General features: G+C 42.4%; 1 protein-coding gene across 1 annotated transcript in view; it reads right to left on the bottom strand.

Moving 5' to 3' along the window:
* Positions 1-9,301: 9,301 nt before the first annotated feature.
* Pgap1 (post-GPI attachment to proteins inositol deacylase 1) overlaps positions 9,302-21,355 on the bottom strand; it is a 77,446-nt gene continuing 65,392 nt past the window's right edge. The window contains exons 26-27 of the mRNA XM_052749460.1: positions 19,214-19,318; positions 9,302-17,621 (exon numbers count right to left, since the gene is read on the bottom strand). Coding sequence (XP_052605420.1) covers positions 17,483-17,621; positions 19,214-19,318 — 244 coding nt within the window. The 3' untranslated portion in view covers positions 9,302-17,482. The remainder of the gene's footprint in view (positions 17,622-19,213; positions 19,319-21,355) is intronic.

The following is a 21,355-nucleotide window of genomic DNA, read 5'->3' on the forward strand; positions in this document are numbered from 1 at the left end:
GCAACATCTGGAGGTGGAGCTTTGGGGGAAGCGAATGGAGATAAGATAGGTGGCCAGGGGTCGGAGCACTATTTAATCCAGTCACTGGGTCACAGGCAGCTGGTGGGAACTTGGGGGTCTCAGGAGCATGCCTTGGAGACTGTACCTTATCCTGGTCTCCTTTCTGCTTGCTGGCCATGGTGACATGGTCAGTGTCTACCACACGCTTCTGCTGCCATGACATTCTACATCAGCTCAGACCTAAGGAGCCACAGACTGGAGTCTACACACGAGATCTCTGAAACGGAGCCACAAGAAACCCTTTCTTTCTCTTTTGAGTATCTCAAGCATTTTGCCAAACAGTGAAAGACTAACAAAACCACCAGAACTGGAGCACGGTGCAGTCTCCTTTGGATTGGATGTGTATACTCCTGATGATGTGACAGTGAACATTTTTTCATATACTCCATCATTGATCCTCTTTTGAGACATGTCTATTCAGATCATTTAATCACTTAACTGAAGTATTTGTTGCTATTTTTTGTTTTGGTATTTTTGTCATTGAATTCTTTATAAATTCTGGACATGGATCCCTTACTGGGTGAAGAGTTGGCAGATGTTTCCTTCTATTCTGGAGACTATATTTCAATTTTGTTTTTTCTTTGTATAGTGCAGCTTTTTAGTTTGAATAATTAGAAGTCCTATTTTTTTTAAAGGGGGATATTTTATGTTCTATTATAAGTTGCAAACTTTTTTTTTTCAAGACAGAGTTTCTCTGTGTAGCTTTGGCGCCTTTCCTGGATCTCCCTCTGTAGCCCAGGCTGGCCTCGAACTCACAGAGATCTGCCTGCCTCTGCATCCCCCCCACCCCCCGCCAAGTGATGGGATTAAAGGTGTGCGCCACTACTGCCTGGCATAAGTTGCAGACTTTTACAGGTTCCGAAAAGAAGCCCTTTCCAAAAATATTTCCTGCGAATATTTCCATTATTAGCCTGTTCTTTTGATATGCAGAGATCTTCAATTTAAATGGAGCATATTCTCCTCTGAATGGTACTGTATCTGTGGTATAAGCACTTTGTCTACCAACATATCACAAATTATTGATATATGTGGATATATGAAAATATATTCAATGTTGGCCTCAAGCTCAATATGCAGCCAAGGATGGCCTTGAGTACGTTATACTCACTTATTTTGAAATTATAAACCTATGTTGCATTTGTGAAATAAATCTCACTTGATCATGATATAGTATCCTCTCTATATGGTGCTGGATTTCATTTGCTAGTTTATGGTTAATATAAATATACTTATATTAACAAGAGACATCTGCCAGTAATTGTTGTTGTGGTTTCTATGTCAGCTGTGACTGCATGCCTGAAGCATGGTATATGCTTGCACACACACGTGCAGCAGAACTTTGCCAACCGAACCATTCCCCAGCTCCCGACACCATCTTCTGAGGGAGTTTTCATTTTTAATGAAGACTAATTTATTAAATTTATAGTAATGTAGGCATCAGGGACAGTTTAATAGTTTTAAATTCCTAATTTTTCAATTGCAAATTATATGGCCTGTGAGTCAGGCTTCTTGCTAGCTGGCTCTCATAACTTAACTCAGTCCATTTCTATTCATCTCTATGTTGCCACGTGGCCGTGGCCTTACCGGTCTGCTGGCATCTTGTTGCTCCTTCAGTGGCAGGCTGGCATCTCTCCTGACTCCACCCTTCTTCATCTCATCTTCAGTTGGAATGTATCACCTAACCTTATTCTGCCCTGCCATAGGCCAATGCAGCCTTATTTATCAACCAATCAGAGCAACACATATTCACAGCGTACAGAAAGACATCCCACCGCACTTCCCCTTTTCTGTCTACTCAAAAAGGAAGGTTTTAACTTTAACATAGCAAAATTACATATAACAGAACAGTTAGCAAGCAAGAATGAGTTATAATATCTAGTCTATTTGTATTTGGCAAATTATGGAAGTTGCTTGCAATGCACTTCCTGTTTACTCAGGTAATATTATATCCTTCTGGGGTCTTTGATGGAGTTGAAGACTAGATAGTTACAATCTTTATTGGTTAGGATAAAAGATAAATTAGATATGAAAATTTAGACTCACAAATATAGGATGGATGACAGAATATTTTCTTTAAATTCCTATTTTAAAAGTGACCATTAGCATTTTAGTCAGGCTACTTTGTATTATTATTTTAAGCTTTGCATTGAGGGTAATAATCTATAATCTCATACAAATGCGTAACTACAAGTAGTAATTCTTTGGAATTAGCTAAGGTTAATTAAAATGCAAATTATTATGTGAAACTCAAACATAAACAAAAGTAAAGAAAATAAAAAGTAAGATGCTGTACTTACAACTCAGCTCCAACGGTGGACAGCACAGCCCATTTTGTTAAAGACATAACTGGATTTTTAGCATCAGGATTTTTGAGCATTTCGAGTCATTATTATGATATTTTACTAGAAATGTTTGACATTTAATTAAGGGACAGAGAGATGGCTCAATGATTAAGCCACCTACATAAGCCTAGTGAGCTAGTTAGATCCTGGATCCCCTGTAAGGCGGATTGAGAGAACCAACTCTACAACGTTGTATATTCGCCTCTCTATGTGCACCATCACACACTGCCATCCACATCTCTCACACACACACACACACACACACACACACACACACACACACACACACACACAAAGATAAAAGACATTTAATAAACTTCTAAGACACACAGTATTGAGTGAGGATGCAAAGTACACAAAGGAGTTCATAGGAATGGGTGAGGTTCTTGGCTGGGGGCAATCTATTCACAGAAGCTGTGTGATGAGGTAGAAAGGTCCAGAACAACAGTTGTCCAGATTTAAAACTGGGCTGTCATGCAGCACTGTCTCTGGAGCTGTTGTGGAGCAGAAGAGCAGAGAGTAGAGAGCTGGAGGAGGAAAGGGCCCTACTCAGATGTGTCAGATGCATGCAGCAAGACTAGTTCAACCCTCACACCAGGATTTGAGTAGCTATTTCTAGCTGTCGTCTTTGGATGAGGACGGACCCGGAGGCTAAATGAACTGCACTGACTCAGCTCTTTATTGAGGGAACAAGTCTGTCTGGCCTGGTGAATCATCTACCAGGAACATAATACTAAAGCCACAGACTTGGATGTGATCTCGAAAAAAATTATAGGAAGAGCAAAAGGAAGTCTTGGGGTAGAACATTGGAAACACTTTTTCCAATGCAAAAGAAATAATGAGTATGGTCAGAAAGGATTTCATCAGAGAATGTGAAATCAACTCATATTATTACATACTGCCAGTCTGAAGCCGAGGACGTTTTCCTTGGATAATCAAAGATTATCTAGTTTGGACTCTTCTGCAAGTAAATTGCTTAATTTCTCTGTGCCCACTTCCTTTCTTGTAACACTTCCCCTCACCCTGCTTTTAGCTTTCTTCCTTTTTAAAATACCAAACAAGAAGCTGAAAGTATCTGGTATGAATTCTGGGACAAAAGGCACTCAAATGATTATTCAAGGGAAAAGTACAGGAAAAAGAAATTTGAATAGATGTCATGGATGTCATGGTAGTCTAGGTTTGTTAGAATAGTTCACACTTTTTAGTTTTTCTTATGATTCCTTTTCCTCCAAACTGAAGCCCTGATGAGGGGATGGTCAGCTAGTGACATTAGGCACCGAAGAGCTTACTCCATTACAGAGTCTCAGGAGAATTCATTCTGTCTGTCTGTTTGTCTGTCTGTCTGTCTCTCTCTCTCTCTCTGCAATAGAGTCTCATGGGGTAGCCTGGTGGCCTTAAACTCTTGATGTTCCTTTCAGCTTCTGGGAATTTCAGGGCCACCCCACCCCCACCGCATTAACTTCTCTTTTAAAAGTTAACGTAAAGCTGTAAAGTACAGCACCAAGGTGAAGAAACTCTAACCCTTTCTTGTACGTTAGACCTCGGGGATCTAGGACATAAGACAGGCCATTGGCTGGCAGCACTGAAGAGATCTGAGCTGTGTTTGTGATCTCTCCAACATCACAGAAATCGGGCCAGGTTCCAGGTCAAGCCTAAAACAGGCCGGCTTTCATGGAGGCTTCACCAACTTCAGCATCACAAGAACTTCCCAAAGGCAGCCCACCTGTTTCATTTCTGCCTCCCTTACCCAGCAGATCACAACTGAGGTCATGACAGTGCTGGCCTACTCAAGAAGATGCCAGCTCATCTGGTCCTTAGACATCACTAACAGTAGTGCAGGCTGCGGAGAGGGAGCATCTCTTGAGGCTTGTCAAAAGAAAGGAATGTGATCGAGTTTCCATGTGGCTTGGTTCTGGGGCAGAGGAAACCACTGCCTATAACTCAGTGTCACACAGCTCTTTTAATGGTCTTCTCCAGAACAGCGTTGACATCTGAAAATGGATCCCAGTGCCATCTGCTTACGTTCTGAAGGACTGTAACATGGGAACACCGCTTTCTCGGGACGTGGAGGCAGGAGCACTGTTTATACAAACTGCCAGATCCGTGACTGTCAGTTCCTTTCCAGGTGTAAAACAAACAGCAATTTCTCTCTGCATGTTCAGGGTCTGTCGTGGCTCTCCTCACATTGCCATCAAGGGAGAAGACGAGAGCTGAGGAAACAGACATCATTGCTGACTTTAAGGATTATAATTTCTTATCTAGAAATCTAATTTTTGTTTTTAAGATGACTTATCTTTCATCCCACACAAAATTCAAAATGGATCAGAGACCTTAATGTAAGACCTGAAACACCAAAATTGATAGAGAAAAATAATTTCACAGAGGGAAATCGTCTCAAGATCGTGATTGGTAAAACCTTTCTGATCAGAACTCCAATAGCGCAGGGACACAGCCCCCAAGGACTGGCAAGTGGGGTTACATGAAATTATGAAGTTTCTGTCCGGCAGAGAAACGATCATCAGCGTGAACAGACAGCCTGCAGAATGGGAGAGGATCGCTGGTAGCTATGCTTTGAACAGGGGGCCAATATCTAGAATACACAGAAAAGTGGAAAAACTAAACACCAAAAGTTCAAAACTGCTTATCAATAAATGGGCCAACGAACTAAACAGAGTTCTCAAAAGAAGAAATACAAATGGCTAATAAATACTTTTAAGAGTGTTCAGCATCCTCAGCCATCAGGAAAAGGCAAATCAAGGCTACTCTGTGAGTCTATCTTATCCCAAGTGGTTATCAAGAAGGAAAACATAACAAATGTTGAGGAAGAAACTAAAAAAGAGCTCTTACCGTCAGTGGGAGTACAGTATTCTACACACACACACACACATACACACACACACACACACACACACACACACAGTGCACATGTGTCAATTAACACATCTGTCATCTTTCATACTTAGCACACACGTACATGCTTTCTTTTTATGAGTTGTCTTGGTCATGATGTCTTTTCACAGCAACAGAACAGTGAGGCGACTTGGTACCAGGAGCAAGGCATTTCTGTGACAGGCATGACCATGCTGTTTGTTGGAGAAATACGAAGAATGGAACGTTGGACTAGAAAGCGGTTGAATGCTTTAACTGGGGCTAATGGGCTACCCTAGTAGGAGCATGGAAGACAACGGTGCTGAGAGTGTTGTAAACTACGGAGGATGCCCAGCTCAAGAAGTTTCAGAGGAGAGTATTAGAGACCTTTCTTGTGATCTTATGGCAAAAAATGTGGCTGCTTTTTGCACTAATGTGAGAAATCTGCCAGTGGTTGAAGAGTTTGGGACTAAGATCATTAGCAGAGGAAATGTCAGGACAGCCTACTGGCTGTGCCACATGTCACTCTAGTGCAGATCTACAGTGAAAAGGTGCAAATTGGGGGGGGGGGGGAAGAGAAATACACAATGTACAGTTTAAAGAGGAAAGGAGCACCAGGGAATGTAATGTTGGAGCCAAGTCTTGTGCTCAAGGAGATAAGAAGTTTAAGGAAAAGCCTGGAATGAAAGAGGGTGGTAACTTCTGGGCAAGGTCCCACCCAGCTAAACGCTGCAGCCTGTGAAAGGAAAAGGTCTGAGAGATTTCCTAGGCCTAAACAATAACAGAAAGTTTATGCAAATGTAATTCAAGGAGGAGGCCAGGTTCCAGCCCCAGCAGGCAGCAGAACTTGGCAACTCCAGCCACGTGGTTCTGGGTTTAGAGTCAAGGATACAGGAAAGGGGTTATGGAATCTTCCTCCACGGTTAAGGAAAGCCACAGAGGCCAGGTGTCTGTCAGAGGAGTCTCTGCCTGGAGGCCCAAAGAGGCCATGGCATGAAGCTGTAAAAGTGAAGCCTGGATTATGGTGGAGACCCCAAGATTCTGGAGATGCCAGAGCTGTGGGATACCTGCCAGGGACAGCTGCAGACAGAGTGGAACCAGCCCAGAAGAGAGAAGTGTGTTACAGTCAACAAAGTTGTAAAGCAAGAGCCATTTAATAAACCCTTTAAAATCAGACATGAACTTAAAGGATTTGTAGTTTGCCCTGCTAGGTTTCAGTCTTGCTTTGGTCCAGTATTTCCTCACTCTGCTCTCTTTTCTCCCTTTTGGGATGGTAATGTATATTCTGTGCCACTGTGTGATGGAAGTATGTGATCTGCTTTTTTATTTTGATTTCACAAGGGCTTACATTTAAGAGATTGAGTCTAAGAAGAGACTTTGAACTTATGGGGACTTTTGAAGTTGGATTGAATGCATTTTTGTATTATGATATGGCCACAAGCCTATGGAGGCCAAAGAACAGAATGTGGTGTTTTGAATGAGAATGGCCCACATAAATTCATATGTTTGAATGTTTTGTCCACAGTTAATGAAACTGCTTGGAAAGTATTAGGAGATGTGGGCTTATTGGAGGAGATATGTTACTGGGAGTGGGTTTTGAGGTTTCAAAAGCCCATGCTAGGCCCAGTCTCTCTCTCTCTCTCTCTCCCTCCCCCGTCCTTCTCTCTGCCTGTTGCCTGCAGCCTGCAGATCAGGATGTTAAGCTCTCAGTTACTGCTCTAGCACCATGCCTGTCCACTTCCCACCATGATAATCATAGAATATCTAAACCCCCAGCGAAATGCTTTATCAGAGTTGCCGTGGTCATGGTGTTTCTTCACAGCAACCGAACAGTAACTAAGATAAGGGAGAGACCACCTCAAAGGATTAAGTTCTTTCCAAACCAGGGTAGATACAATCTAAGTGTTGTGCACTAGACAACATATTGGGATACAGGGAAAAAAATCATTAATTTTCATGTTTTTAATCTAAAACATTGAGTGACTAATTTTTTGTCGTTGTTTTGAGACAGTCTATGTTGCCCTGACTGTCGTGGAACCAGCAACATAGACCAAGCCGGCCTTGGACTTACAGACATCAGCCTGCATGTGCCTCCACACCAGGCGAGTTAAAATATGATATTTTATGCATAGATGGCCATTTCTGCTCTTACACATTCATTGGTATCACAGGTGGCTGAACAGAGCATGAGGTAGCCTCTGGGGGAGGAATGAAAGGTGTACTGTGTAAAGAGGTTGGCAGGAGACCCCACCAGCTTGGTCTCTGCCCAGCCACTTTAAAAACTGAAGCATGTGATGGAAGTGACATTGCAGTTTATGTGGGATGGTTAGAGCACTCGTGGACTATATTACCAAATATCCACTATACTTTGTGTGAAATAACGTAACTATTGTAGATTGAGGCACCTTCAAAATACTCCATCCGAGAAGCTACACATTGAAAACGATAGTAATATCTACACAAACAATAGAAAAATCCACATTTACTCCTTTGTCGACTGGACTAGAATAAAAGTAGTAAGAGACTATATCATCTCTCACCACTGAAAAGAATTAAGATTTGAAAAATGAATTATTACCACTGTCCTAATATTTTGAGTGCATGCAGGCATACCTACACCTGTAGGGTGCAGACTAAAAGTTAATGACCAGTATCTTCTTCAACTGTTCTCCACATTATTTTTATTTTATTGTGCAATTTTTAAAAAAAGTTTATTTTGCCAGGCATGGTGGTGCACGCCTTTAACCACAGCATTAACAAGGCAGAGGCAGGCAAATCTCTGTGACTTCTAGGCCAGCCTGGTCTACAGAGTGAGTTCCAACACACACACACACACACACACACACACACACACACACACACACACACACACACACGGTTTATTATGTTTGTATGTAAGGATCTTGTCACTGTGGATATATGTGGATAACTTGCAGGAGCTGATTTTCTCCTTCTACCATGCGGGTTCTGGGGGACTGCTCAGGTTGTCAGGCCTGGTGGCTAGACCCTTTATCCACTGAGCCACTCCACTGGCTCTCTACCTTATTTTTTTGAGACTGGGTCTCTCACTGAACTTGGATCCCACTGATTCGTTTAGGCTGGCCGGCCAATAAGCTCCAGGGATCGCCCCCTCTATCTCCTCCTGCCTCCCAGCACCAGGTTGCAGGCATGCACTGCAATGTTTAGCTTCTTGGGTGCTGTGTGTGCGCATGTGTGTGTGTGTAAACTCAGGTCTTCACATGTGCAAGGCAGACACTTCAACAACTGAACAATCTCTCCACCCTCTGGCTCTTATTCTTAAAACCAGGCCTCTTTTGGTCTGTGTAATACTATACACAATATTTCTATGGACAGATAATGAATATTTACTTACGTTTGGGGATACTGATTAAAAATACAAGAAACATGGCCTCGCCTGTCCCCAAGAAATGTCCCATCTCATCTGACTCCTCCCATCCAGTTCTGTAACAGTATAGAGTTTATGTTAAATTCTCAAATTTCTTAGTGCCATTTGGCAACTTGGAATTCTAAGTCTCTGGTTGCTTCTAGACGCCTTCGGAGGTTAATTTTCGTGGCTAAACTTAAGAATTACCTCTGGGCACTTGTCAACTAGAACCCCAGGCCTCTACTCTCAAAAGCCAACTGAATAACGGTAGAGTGACATATAAACGTGCGTACAGTGTCTAAGTCCTTCTCATTCTTATTGCACTGAGAAACTCAGCACCTAGGATTATATCTAGTTTGGTGGAAAGAGGGAAAGCCGTCTTGGCGAGAAACATGGACAATTCCTGAAAACAGACCGTGAACCACAGAGTATACAGAGAAATGCATGTGGAAAAACTACGAGATGCCAAGTCGCAAACCGTCACCTTTGCCTGTGTCTGGGACTTAGCTGTGCCGTGCCACACCCTGTGCTCTACAGGCACTCTAATTACCAAGGTGCCGGACATGTGAAGAAGCCACGTTTAAAGTTTTCTTTGCTGAACGACATTACAGACTCTGCAAACCAGTAAGAACTCTTTGTACCAAAATGAGCTTATTCGCCAAATTTATTTTTGGACATTCAGAACACCAGATTATGACAAACTAAAACAAAGCACCCAAAATTGCCACACGTTAATACCTGAGCGGAGACGGAAGGCAAATACTCACCTAATAAAACTACAGCATAATGTGGAAACACAGGTAAAAACATTTACAACACTCTACAAGGTACGATAAGAAGCACTTTCCCCCAAATCACAACCAGTTCAATGTAACAGCGTTAGTTATACCATACCAAAAATACACAGAAAATTTCACGCACATGTATTAGTGCACTACACACCGCACGATGCACTGGAGGACAGCATGCATGTTCAGACGGGAAGATCTGCGCTATGATCACTGTTTTCAGTACACACTTTGGGGCAGGCTCCTTGCACTAAGAATTGTTACTATACACTAGACTTTATGGCTGAGGACAAAACGGGGGGTGCGAATAAATGGTAACTTTACTGAGTCTCCCACGGCGGCCATGAGTAGTTTGTGCTCGAAACGTTTAGCTGTATGGTAAAAGCGGACGCCAGCGGGGAGCCACCTGATTATACACCCGTGCCTAAACAACTTCGTTGTCAAACTTACCGGGCTTTAAGGAAGTATTGTCACTTCTACATGTGTTTAAGAGACTCTTACTTAAATAAAACGTTTTAACAGGAGTAGGGGAGGGGAAATAGGACAAAAGAAATACGCTGAGTTTATGCCCAAAAGTAACATGTAAAAATAAACAACAAACGGAGCACCCAGGAATGTGAGCATCTTCGGGAAAGAACGTGATTATACTATAAGTTGAGCAATTTGGACTTCAATGAAAATCATACTCATTATTTTAAATAAGCACAGTAATCATGCAAGAAGACTTTACATTAAATTAAAAAGAGGAGCTACTTTCTCCTTGATACTATTAAAAATTATTAGGCAGAAAAAGGAAAGGGAAATAGTAATGGTTAAAAAAAAAAAAACTAGATTGATCTGAGTTTAGCCACTGGAAAGTCACTACCAGATTAACAACCCTTATTTGAGAATATAAATACAAGCCTCAACCTGCCACAACACTGAGCACAAGTCTTAGAAGGAACTCACATCTTTGATAAGATTATTACCAATAAGACAAAAATACATTTCGATGATTAATTTTTATATATTCAGTAAGTTTAGAAACAGAAGTGCCATGACTATCCCTTAAAATATTTTCCCTCAGAAACTTTAGCGAAACCTAATTTCCCAGATATATTAAGACTAAATCAATTTAAAAATAAATCAAACAACAGAAAGCTCGGGAACTTCAGGGAGGCCTCAAGAACAGCAGCTGTGTGAGTGCTATAGGAAGTGTGGGTCAATTTGTACTTAAAACTTTTCCTTCAACAACTTGAAAGGAAAGAATTTCAGGTGAATTTGAGAAGGCCACCCAGAGTAAAATACACAGTTACAAAACTGCAGGGCATTGCTTGGTCATTTTAAGGCACGGTCTGCTTTATCCCAAATAAGTTCAAGGTCACAGTGATGATATAAATTCAGTTTTGGTCTGTTTTATCTTGGGCACATTGCTACACTTACAGCTAGTCCTAAGTTTAAGAAACCACAGTATCACTTCAAAGTGATACACATCAGTTCCTATTTTTTAAAAAAATACAAGTATGTAACACAACTTCCTAATTTATACACAATAAAAATGAAGGTTTCTCTCCCAGCCACACATCGGGGAGGGGGAGGGGTTATTTGCATGAGTACTCTGATCAACGCCTCTTTCTCCATGCACAGAGCCTGCTTTATGTTAAGGGCAGGCATCTCCTACTTAGGCCATTGCACACAGAGGACCAACTCGGTCCAGGGAACACTGCATCCTGAAGCCAGCCCTCACAAGCCACCTTCCTGCTCATCAGTCCACAGTCCCCAAGGGTTAGTTAGATAACCATTACTCGATGAAGACCAAATAACTCCACTACCTGGCTTTCCGGACCACCTCTTCATTTACGAGGCTAACTTATGAAAACGTACCAACATTACTGTACAGGGCCAAGCAGCAGTAAAAAACAGTAAGAAAAACTAAAGCAAAACGCGGAGCTCTATCTCCATGACGTTCCTCTGAGGCAGAAGAGAGTTCATGTAAACCCACAGCGGCTTCTGTGTCCGCTCCGTTTCTAGTTCTCTCTAAGGCCGTATCAGTGCTAGTACGTCTCACTAACAACTGTATTTCATAGTATTTGGTACTATGAAGGTGTGCATGTTAAAAGGTTTGCTTCACTGTACTGTGTTAGGTTCTAGCGGATAAACACTTGGGACGGAACAGAAACACAAACAACAGGAACCCCACAGGGCACGCTTTCAGGTATATAAAGGAGACACCTACACCAGAAATGGACTGTACAAAATTCATTTTTTACATCACAAAAGCCAGATGACTTCAGCTAGCTGCTAAAAGACTTCTACTGAGGGGACTACATTTTTACTCAACAATGTCAGGAAACCAGACAGAATAGAACACACTCTTCAAAAGCTTTGAACATTTTCAAAGAAAAATAGAGTATGGAATATGTTTTCACGATGTACACATTTATTGTTAAGTCTAGATGAAAAATACTGAAGAGATTACTTTTACTTTAACCCCAATATACTACGAAAAGTTCCTTGGCACAAATATCCGGAGGTATTTTACAGTTTCATTTAGCTTTGGTGGCAAAGCACGTTTTGCTAACCACAGGAATACTTCCAGTTTCCAATGTAGATTATGCTGAAAAGAATTCAAATGGATCTTTATTTTCCTAAAAAAAAAAAAAAAAAAAAAAAGGGGGGGGGATGGAAAAAGTCCAACAGGAAACAGAACAAATGCACATGACATACAAAACCCAACAGCCACATTAGGCTCTGCAGTAGTTAGTAGTGCTACGTAATCTCTATAAACTCTTGTGATGGTAATATCACTACCTTACAAACACTACAAAAGGACATTTGGAAGAGCACATGAACTTTACAAAATGGCTCCCTGTAGGTTTCCTAGACTAAGATTAGAATTCAGATACGCAAACTTACACTGATTAATTAAACAGCAACAGATACAGTTTCCCACTGACGCTCAAACTGACAATGCACAGAATGATTACAGGCCGATTCTGACTCAAGGTACCAATTCTACATACCGTCATCGGAAATTAACTGGTTTCTTAGTATTTCAGATGGTTTTTGGTAGCATAACATGCCAAACACTTAAAGAAAACTGCTCTTGATCACAATTATTATTCGCAGACAGTTTAATCAAGCTGCAGCTTAGAGACTGCCAGCTCTGAAGCACATCACCACCCAGCTGCCCTGTTACATTTATAGTGTTAACAGAGTAACGGTATGCCTCTTCCCACCATTTCCAAGTTTTATTCTGTTCTCAAAATGAAGTTACTACCATGTAAAATTCTGTTTTTCCTTATTCACAATGTTTTAAAAATGAAGTTTATGCATGTATAGTACATATTTGAACTGCTGAGCTGACTCCCATTTCCCATGATCCTCTGGAAAGCTGGGAATGTGAAGGCCCCTGGGACTTTCTTATTTCTTCATGCATCCGGAAGCCTCATGTTGAAAAAGTAGATAATCACAGAATTATAAATGTTTCTTGTTCAAAAAGACTGCAATAAAAATTCCAGCTCTCAATCTTACAGTTGGAAGAGTGAGTCCTGTATTAACTTTATCTGGTACAGAAGCTGTCCCGTCAGGAACAATTGCCAACACAGAAACTCTCATTGCTCCCTTGACAAGTGTCATACTCTCCCCCAATGGATTGTGACCCTCAATAAACTTCAAAAAGTCTGTTTCCTATGATATACAAATTCACAGATCAGATTGTCCACACAGGTAAAAAAAAAAAAAAAAAAATCAACAAAAACCTAGCTATCCAAAGCTTTGACATACTTTTGGATTTTTCCTAAATGATTTTTTTAAAAAACACTTCCTAAATGTTCAAACGCAACATTCTAAAATTTTGCATCAAACCAAAAAAACACAAGGCAGTGCATTAATTCAGACCTGATGTTGAGGAGAGAAATACAGACCGCCTGATTTATCCCATGACTCTGGAACCAGCAGCCCTGGTTTAGTTCATGGTGTTTGTGGGTCCCTGCCTCTTAAATGTGTTTTGCGTTTTCATGTGTGTACATGTTTGTGTATGTGCACCTGTGTGTGGGTGCACATACGAGAGGTTGGGGGTGTTGGGGACAAGGGTCAATGCTGGGAGTCTTCCTCAGTTACTCTCCACCTTATTTTTTGAGACAGGATCTTTCACTGAACCCAAAGCTTGCAAATTTGGCTAGGCTGGCTGGCCAGCAAGCCCCACACATCTACCTGTCTCCACCACTCAGAGCTGAGATTCCAGGTACACACCGCTCAGCCAGTTTCTCACGTGGATTCTGGGAGTCTGCACTTGGGTCCTCATGTACAGCAGGCCTTTCCATCTGAACCATCTCTCCAGGCCTGTTTCCCATATGCCTCCCGCAGCTTTCAAGAACTACCGAAAACTGAATTCTTCCTCACTTTATTGCACGTCATCATCTTCCATAAGAGGCATTAAGAAAGTGCCTGGTTAAATGAACACACCACACCGTGAGTGAAAACTCTAAAGAGGTTTTTGTTTGTTTTGTTTTTTTAAGTATAGAGACTTGATAATAAAATAAATAAGACAATCTGTCTGGTACAAATTTGTGAGCACTGTGAAAATGCGCCATGTCGACATGCATAACAACGTAATAGATAGCAAATGTTCAGCAGGACTACCTCCTGGAGTTACTTCTTTTTCTTCACTGTATAATTACATAGACACTATTATAGTTCACTCAATAAAAGGTAGCCCTTTGCTGGGCGGTGGTGGTGCTCACCTTTAATCCCAGAACTTGGGAGGCTGAGGCAGGTAGATCCCTGTGAATTCAAGGCTAGCCTGGTCTACAGAGCTAGTTCTAGAACAGCCAAGGCTACCAAAGAAACCTTGTCTTAAACGCCCCCCGCCCCCCCCAAAAAACTATCCCTTTATAGACAGCTGAATTTACATAACCAAAGTATAAAAAGGATTAGAAGACTACTCAACACATGATTAATACATATTAGGCAAGCTCAAAAATCAGTGTTTAGCATAAACAGTTTCTTTAGAATCAGTTCTAAAAGTTTTCAATATGGTGGTAACCAAGAAAAGAGTAGAATTTATTTAATTTTGGCACGGAATTAATCCAGACTAGCTGTGTATAACTCAGTGGTAGAGAATATAATTAGGAAACACAGGCTCTGGATTTAATCCCTGGTGTGCTTATGTCTATACACACAGAACTGCAATAGCAATTTCTATCAAATTATCAGGTCCAGGAGCTGGAGGGATGGCTGAGTTAAGAGTGCTGCTGTTCCGGAGAATTTGAGTTTGGTTCCTAGTGTCTACGTCCAGCAACTCACAATTAACTACAGCTCTAGGGGATCTACTGCCCTCTTCTGGCCACAGTGAGCACCTGCACACACATACATATATACACATACACACATACACACACACACACACACACACACACACACACACACACACACACACACAATGAATCTTTAAAAGAATTATCAGGTCTAAGTTGTAATAGCAAGAACTCCATGAGGGCATTTCAGAAACACCGAGCACTCAGTGTTCTTAATTGTCTAATGTGTACTCAATCTATTCACTAGCAAGAATCCAGCTGTTTAATAAGCACAACACTTACTCAAAAACTCAGTTTCTTAGGGAAAAAACCACAACAGTGGAACTCAAAAATGTGATGTATTAATCTCTGATTTAACTGCCAATTCGAGTAAAATTGGTAATGGGACTATGGGTAATAATATGCATGTAAACATGATAGATAAAAGCAAGTGACGTTGAGATAAAGGAATTTCCTTTTCTTAAGGGATAGCAATTTTCATGATTAGGTGGTCTACCTAGCTATTTGTATCTAAACACTTGATGAAGATTCTGTCAAAGTATGCCCATGTGTGTTTATGTGTGAGTGTGTATCTGTGAGTGTGGGCGGCAAATGGCCCAAGACCCAGACCACTATTATCTAAAATATTTTGTTGACATAAACAAGACTTCAGGGCTTGGGAATAAGTACTTTCAGACAAAAAACATTTCAGTAAGAATTAATGTGCTTTAATAACAAACATACCTACTCCTGAGTAAGAAATCAAACTTGCTACGTTTTACTCAGGAGTAGTCCTGGCTAAGCAGGGAGACTTTAGATCTCAGAAATAATTCCCAGCTGTAAAAAGGTCTAACACCAATTTTCTGTAAAGTTCTTTGTAGATGTATGTTCAAATTCAGGAAGTCAAAGTATTCAGTTACCATTAAGTTGAGATAAGCCTGTCGTATCATCCACAGAATGAAAGGTAGCATGTGTATAGAGGCTGTGTATGCCTGGCCACATTCAAGCAGCTATGTCCCATGGAAGTGGTATGCCATGGGAAAACTGTGCTGCTGATGAACTCACTCTCAGATACTGAACAAACACTATGGTGTAGTTTATTCCGTTTGAAACGTTTCTGAAGCAAGAGACTAAAACGCTCGCCACATCTAGTATAATGGCTTTCCTTTAAAAGTCTTAGTAAGTGAAAAATATGAATACTTAACAAGCATGATGCCCATCAAGAAGACAGCAACAGAATCATACAAACGAACTAACCTCTGTGGTAATAACATGACCCTCTGACTAAAGCTGAAACAGGAAAGATCCAAGGAAGAACTCCCAGAGGGCATGAGGCAGGTTATGAGGGTGAGTGGAGTGGGAGGAGCCCTCTGGCTGGCAGTAGTAGCTGAAAGGCTGTGGTACCAGATGCAACAGCAGATAAAATAAAACCGGTTCCCTGGGTACCACTCCTGGCACTAAGACGTACACGAGCTCACAAGTGCAGCTGTGAATTCACGGACATGTAAGGACTTCACTGGGGAGGCTTCAGGCATTTACAGAACACACATCTAAGTGAAGGGCTCCATGAACCAGGATTTTCTCAGCTTGAGTTTGTTCTAACCAAAGGCAAAGAGCAACTATAGTCTTCAAGCTCCCGACCTTTCTACTTTTCTGTAGCTAAGAATGAACTAGAACTGGAGATGAAACAGAGTAGTATTACCCTTGCTGGCCAAACAGGAGTCCTCGGAGTGAACTCTGCAAGTCAAGATTCCACTGTTACGTGGGCAATGGAAGTCTGCAGTCTCCTGAGGCAGTGCTCACACGGTCAGGGCCGCGGCAGTAATGGCTGCCTGCTGCTCCTCCATTAGCGGTATCGTTTGGTACATCAAGTGTACACCTGTATTTGTGTTGACACCCCCTCCTTCCCAAGAGACAAAAAAAAAAAAAAACCAAAACGATGCAAGCCTAGAGTTGTCGTTCCAACCTCTGGAATTGAGTTATTTTAACAACCTATCATTACCAGAGGCACTTTTGGCAACCACGGGGTCCCTGGTTTAATCTGGTGGAGAAACTGTTTGTGCCAATGCAGATCCACAGGAACAGTCTTTTGATAATAGATCTTTTGGTAGAATTTCTTTCATGCTTTTAATATTCACCAAGAATACACAGTAAGAGTCATATTTGAAGGCTCAAGAAAATGTCCTTGTTTTGAATCTCAAGTGCAGTAGTTAACCAAAAAGTCTCCCTTTAATTTGAGGCTCTTTTTCACAGATGTAAGAAGACAGATCAAACTGTGTTCACCGTGGCTGCCAAAAACTGACCAAAGATTGCATCATGACTATTTTACTTCTGGGAAACAGTCGTGACTTTGAACAACCCTTGAGGACTTATTCTGAATATGTAAATGACAGCAAACACAAAACCCACTTTTCAAAAGAAAGTCTGAGGAAACCTGCAGCGGTTTCCCATGATTATAAACAATGCTCCGTCTACAGAGTCTCTGGAAGATTCCCGTCATGGCTGAGGAAAGCCAGTGGGTATGACAGGAGTCCCCTTCACTAACTTCTCAGGTGTGACAAGTATACGCACGCGACATCACGAAATGAAACCATGCTTCGACTACTTTCCTCAAGCATTACAAAACTAATCTCCTATGTCCGATACTGTAAAAATAGACTCGTCTTCTCCGAAGGACCGCACTGTGCCGGTGGGTGGAGCTGCGTTCACTGCCTCCCTGGTCCTAAAGGCGTACATCACTTTTGTCATCCTCCAAGTCCAGGCTCACATAAAGTTGCATAACGCGTGGAGTAAAAGAGGGATGATGACAAAGCAAGGGACCCTGTATAAGTGGGAGGAGCCAAACGCAATGACGCCGACAGCCAGGGGGAGTGGGAACTGCGAGGCGGTCTTCAGCAGTTTACTGTGAAGAGACAGAGAAATACGCATCAGTCAAACTACACCGTGAGCCAAAAGGAAATACGTTAATCGTTTATGTGCCTTTGGAAACTTAACACTGTGATTTTTGCTTGTATTTATTATTTAAATTCTGTGTGTGTATTTACATTTTGTGTAGCTATTAAAATATTTTGTTTATTTATTTTTGTTTTTCTGATTATCCTCTTTTTAGTGTTTTGTTTGGTTTTGTTTGAGGCAGGATCTCACTACGTAGACTTAGCCGGCCTGGAACTTGCTATATAGACCAGGCTGGCCTCAGACTCACAGAGATCTGTCTGTCCCTGCCTCCCGAATGCTGGGATTTAAGTTGTGTGCCACTGTGCCATCTTAGTTTTGGTTTTCTGAGATGAGGTTTTGTGATGGATGATAATCCAAGCTGGCTTTGAACTTATGATCTTCCTCATCTTCTGAACGCTGGAATGACAGGAGTGTGCCATAACATCTGGCTCCTAACTGACTTTAAATGATGTGATTTTTTTTTTTTTATGAACTGAATAAAAAAACCTGTCCATAATTGTACACAGCTCAATAAAAACCATATTTTAAACAGAAAACGGAAACACATTTCTATTCAGAGAACAGCTATATCTTTACTCTTAAGAGAAAAATACCGGATGGTATTTCATTCTGCGATTCTACCTCTAAAAAGATATCCTAGGAAAATAACGTTCTTGAAGACCCAGCTACAAAAATGCTTAATTTAATCCCACTTACAACATCAAAATTAAATAAGTAAAAACAAAAGTAAAGAAAGAAACAAAACAAACAGGGGAAGCATCCTTGTCCCCAGAAAGGAAACGGAAAACCAAACCATTAAACACTAAAGAAGAAAACTAGTTTCAGGGGAAACCCCTTGGATTGTACACGGAAAACTGAGATGTTGGGGTTAGAGAGGTACGTACGTCTGTGCACACAGCCATTAAACGGCCAAGTCAAGATTTGCTCTCCCTTATGTATACAACTTATTTGAGACAGGGGCCGATGTAGCCCAGGCTGGCCACCAGCTCTACATAGCTGAGGATGGCCTTGGCTGCGGATTCTCCTGCTTTCCCCTCCCACATGCTCAGACCCCAGACACACAGCAACACTCCTGGCTCTGACGCCAAGATTTAAATCCTCACTGGGTCTGAGCCCAGAGCAAACGCTCCAGGAGGACCCGGTGTGGTTATGAGAACCTCAAACACAGACACATAAAAGGCCAGCCGCACACGAAGCCCTCATACCTACTACTCAGAGGATTCAAATGGTCATTATTTTAGCCACCGGTCCATCTACTTACATTATGCCTATACTCTTGGGAAGTCAAATCTTAGATATCATATCATTTCAGAGTTAAGTCTTAAAAGAAAATAACTCACTCATTTCCTAATGAAACTCCTACCATTAAGAAAACAAGCATAATATATTTGCATATGAACCATATTTGCATATAAACCACAGTCATCTATGGTTTTACTTTTAGGAACAGTCAAATTAAATACAAATAGAGAGGATGCTTCAAGAAAGAAAATCGTAAAGGACAGCAACAGATGAACAGATAACTCAAAACCACTGTACCTTGACTTTACTGAAACTGTGTGAGTATTTCCAAGAATCGTTATAGCTGGGGTAAGGAGAAACGCCAGGGGCTTACATGGGTCGGGAGTAAGGTGAAAATAATACCTAGAATAAAAAGAAAACATGTCAGCAAAGCAGAACTGATGGCTTTACATGATCAGAGTCAAATTAATTAGTTTTCAAAAAGTTCCAACAACAGTACGGTCACGAGCACCCGTGAAGCGGCCAGTAGCAACTCAGGCTCTAGACTGCCCTCCCACTCAGGACCCGACAGCGGGCTTCACACTCCGGCTCTAGACTGCCCTCCCACTCAGGATCCAACAGTGGCTTCACACTCCGGCTCTAGACTGCCCTCCCACTCAGGATCCGACAGCAGGCTTCACACTCAGGCTCTAGACTGCCCTCCCACTCAGGATCCGACAGTGGCTTCACACTCAGGCTCTAGACTGCCCTCCCACTCAGGATCCGACAGTGGCTTTACTCCGGCTCTAGACTGCCCTCCCACTCAGGATCCGACAGTGGCTTTACTCCGGCTCTAGACTGCCCTCCCACTCAGGATCCGACAGTGGCTTCACACTCCGGTTCTAGACTGCCCTCCCACTCAGGATCTGACAGCGGGCTTTACACTCCGGCTCTAGACTGCCCTCCCACTCAGGATCCGACAGTGGGCTTTACACTCCGGCTCTAGACTGCCCTCCCACTCAGGACCCGACAGCGGGCTTCACACTCCGGCTCTAGACTGCCCTCCCACTCAGGATCCGACAGTGGCTTTACACTCCGGCTCTAGACTGCCCTCCCACTCAGGACCCGACAGTGGTCTTCACACTCAGAAGCCACTGAGGAGACAGACACGCAGTGTGGAAAGGCTCACACAGCTCTTCAAAACAAACTACTCAAAATACATTAAGACGGCCCTATCTCAAAACAGGTAAAATGGAGGCTAAAATAAAGGAACTTCTCATTAGTTTTTACAACTCGGAATTCCATCACTTGTAGTTATTGACAGTAAGAATTCCACAGCCTTTTGAGAATCTGGCTTGTTTCTCGATTCTGACTAAATTCTGGATCTTGACTAAAATACACACAAAAGAGGGTCATCACCATCTGATAAACCTCTGACTTCGTTTCCTGGACGGATTTCGATTCTGCCTATTTCTAAGCAGGTGTGAGAGGGACCAGACATTCCAACCACAGGTGAGCCAGGCATCCTAGGACAATGGAAGGATCATTCTAACCACAGGAGAACATCAGTTCTCTCGAGCTTTGGCTACAGGGAGGCATTCATGGTAACAGCAGCTCCTAAAAATACCATGCCACTGCAGAAGGACACTGCTTTGTTTCCTGCATCTCAGAGGGCACTCTGGGGACCTGAAAACAAGGAACAACAGTTCAGGAATGGTGGGGACACATGCCACAGGTCTGGTTGGGATCATCACAAGGCGGAGCTATGGAAAGAGTGGGAAGGGCTGGATAAACAAACATCAATGAGGCCAGGCTGTGACGGATGCAGGAGTGAGTGTGCCCACCGGCTGCCGTGAGGATCAAGTCCCAGCGCCCGTGGATTTCTGTATTCTGAATCCGGAGCCTGCCGGACCTCTGGAGCTGTCTCTGCCACCTGTGGTTGGCTAGTGGGCAACTCTGACAGCTCTGAGCTCAGGACCAGAGGAGTCTCTGATTGCCCCAGTTTCCTCCCTCCTACAGGGTTTACTGCTGGATGGGATCTGAAGGCACTGAGCTCAATAGGCAGAGTTCCAGGTTCCCTGGATTTTCCACTATACTCCCACTGAATAGACTCTCTACGCCTTTAGTGTGCTTATCCAGTTTAGAACACAGGGCCCTGTTTTCCTCCAACTGGAAGTGAGTGGGAACCTTGCCGGGTAAGCCTGTTCTCAGCAGGCCACGACCCATTTCTAAAGCGCATGCAGCCTCGACACAGACCACAGACCCGTGGCCCACCTGGTCCTCAGCTGCACGCAGCTCCGACACACGGTGGAAAAAGTGAGAAGCCACAGTGGCCTCTAGCTACTACTCCAATCTCACTCCACATCTGGATCTCACTCCACATCTGGCTGATGCCAGTGTTACAGGAAAGACGTCTTCAATTCTTCGAGATTTTTAACTTTATTTTGTTATACTTTTAGT

Source organism: Peromyscus californicus, unplaced genomic scaffold (genome assembly GCF_007827085.1).
Source record: "Peromyscus californicus insignis strain IS unplaced genomic scaffold, ASM782708v3 Scaffold_21__1_contigs__length_65335640, whole genome shotgun sequence".
Classification (NCBI taxonomy): Eukaryota; Metazoa; Chordata; class Mammalia; order Rodentia; family Cricetidae; genus Peromyscus; species Peromyscus californicus.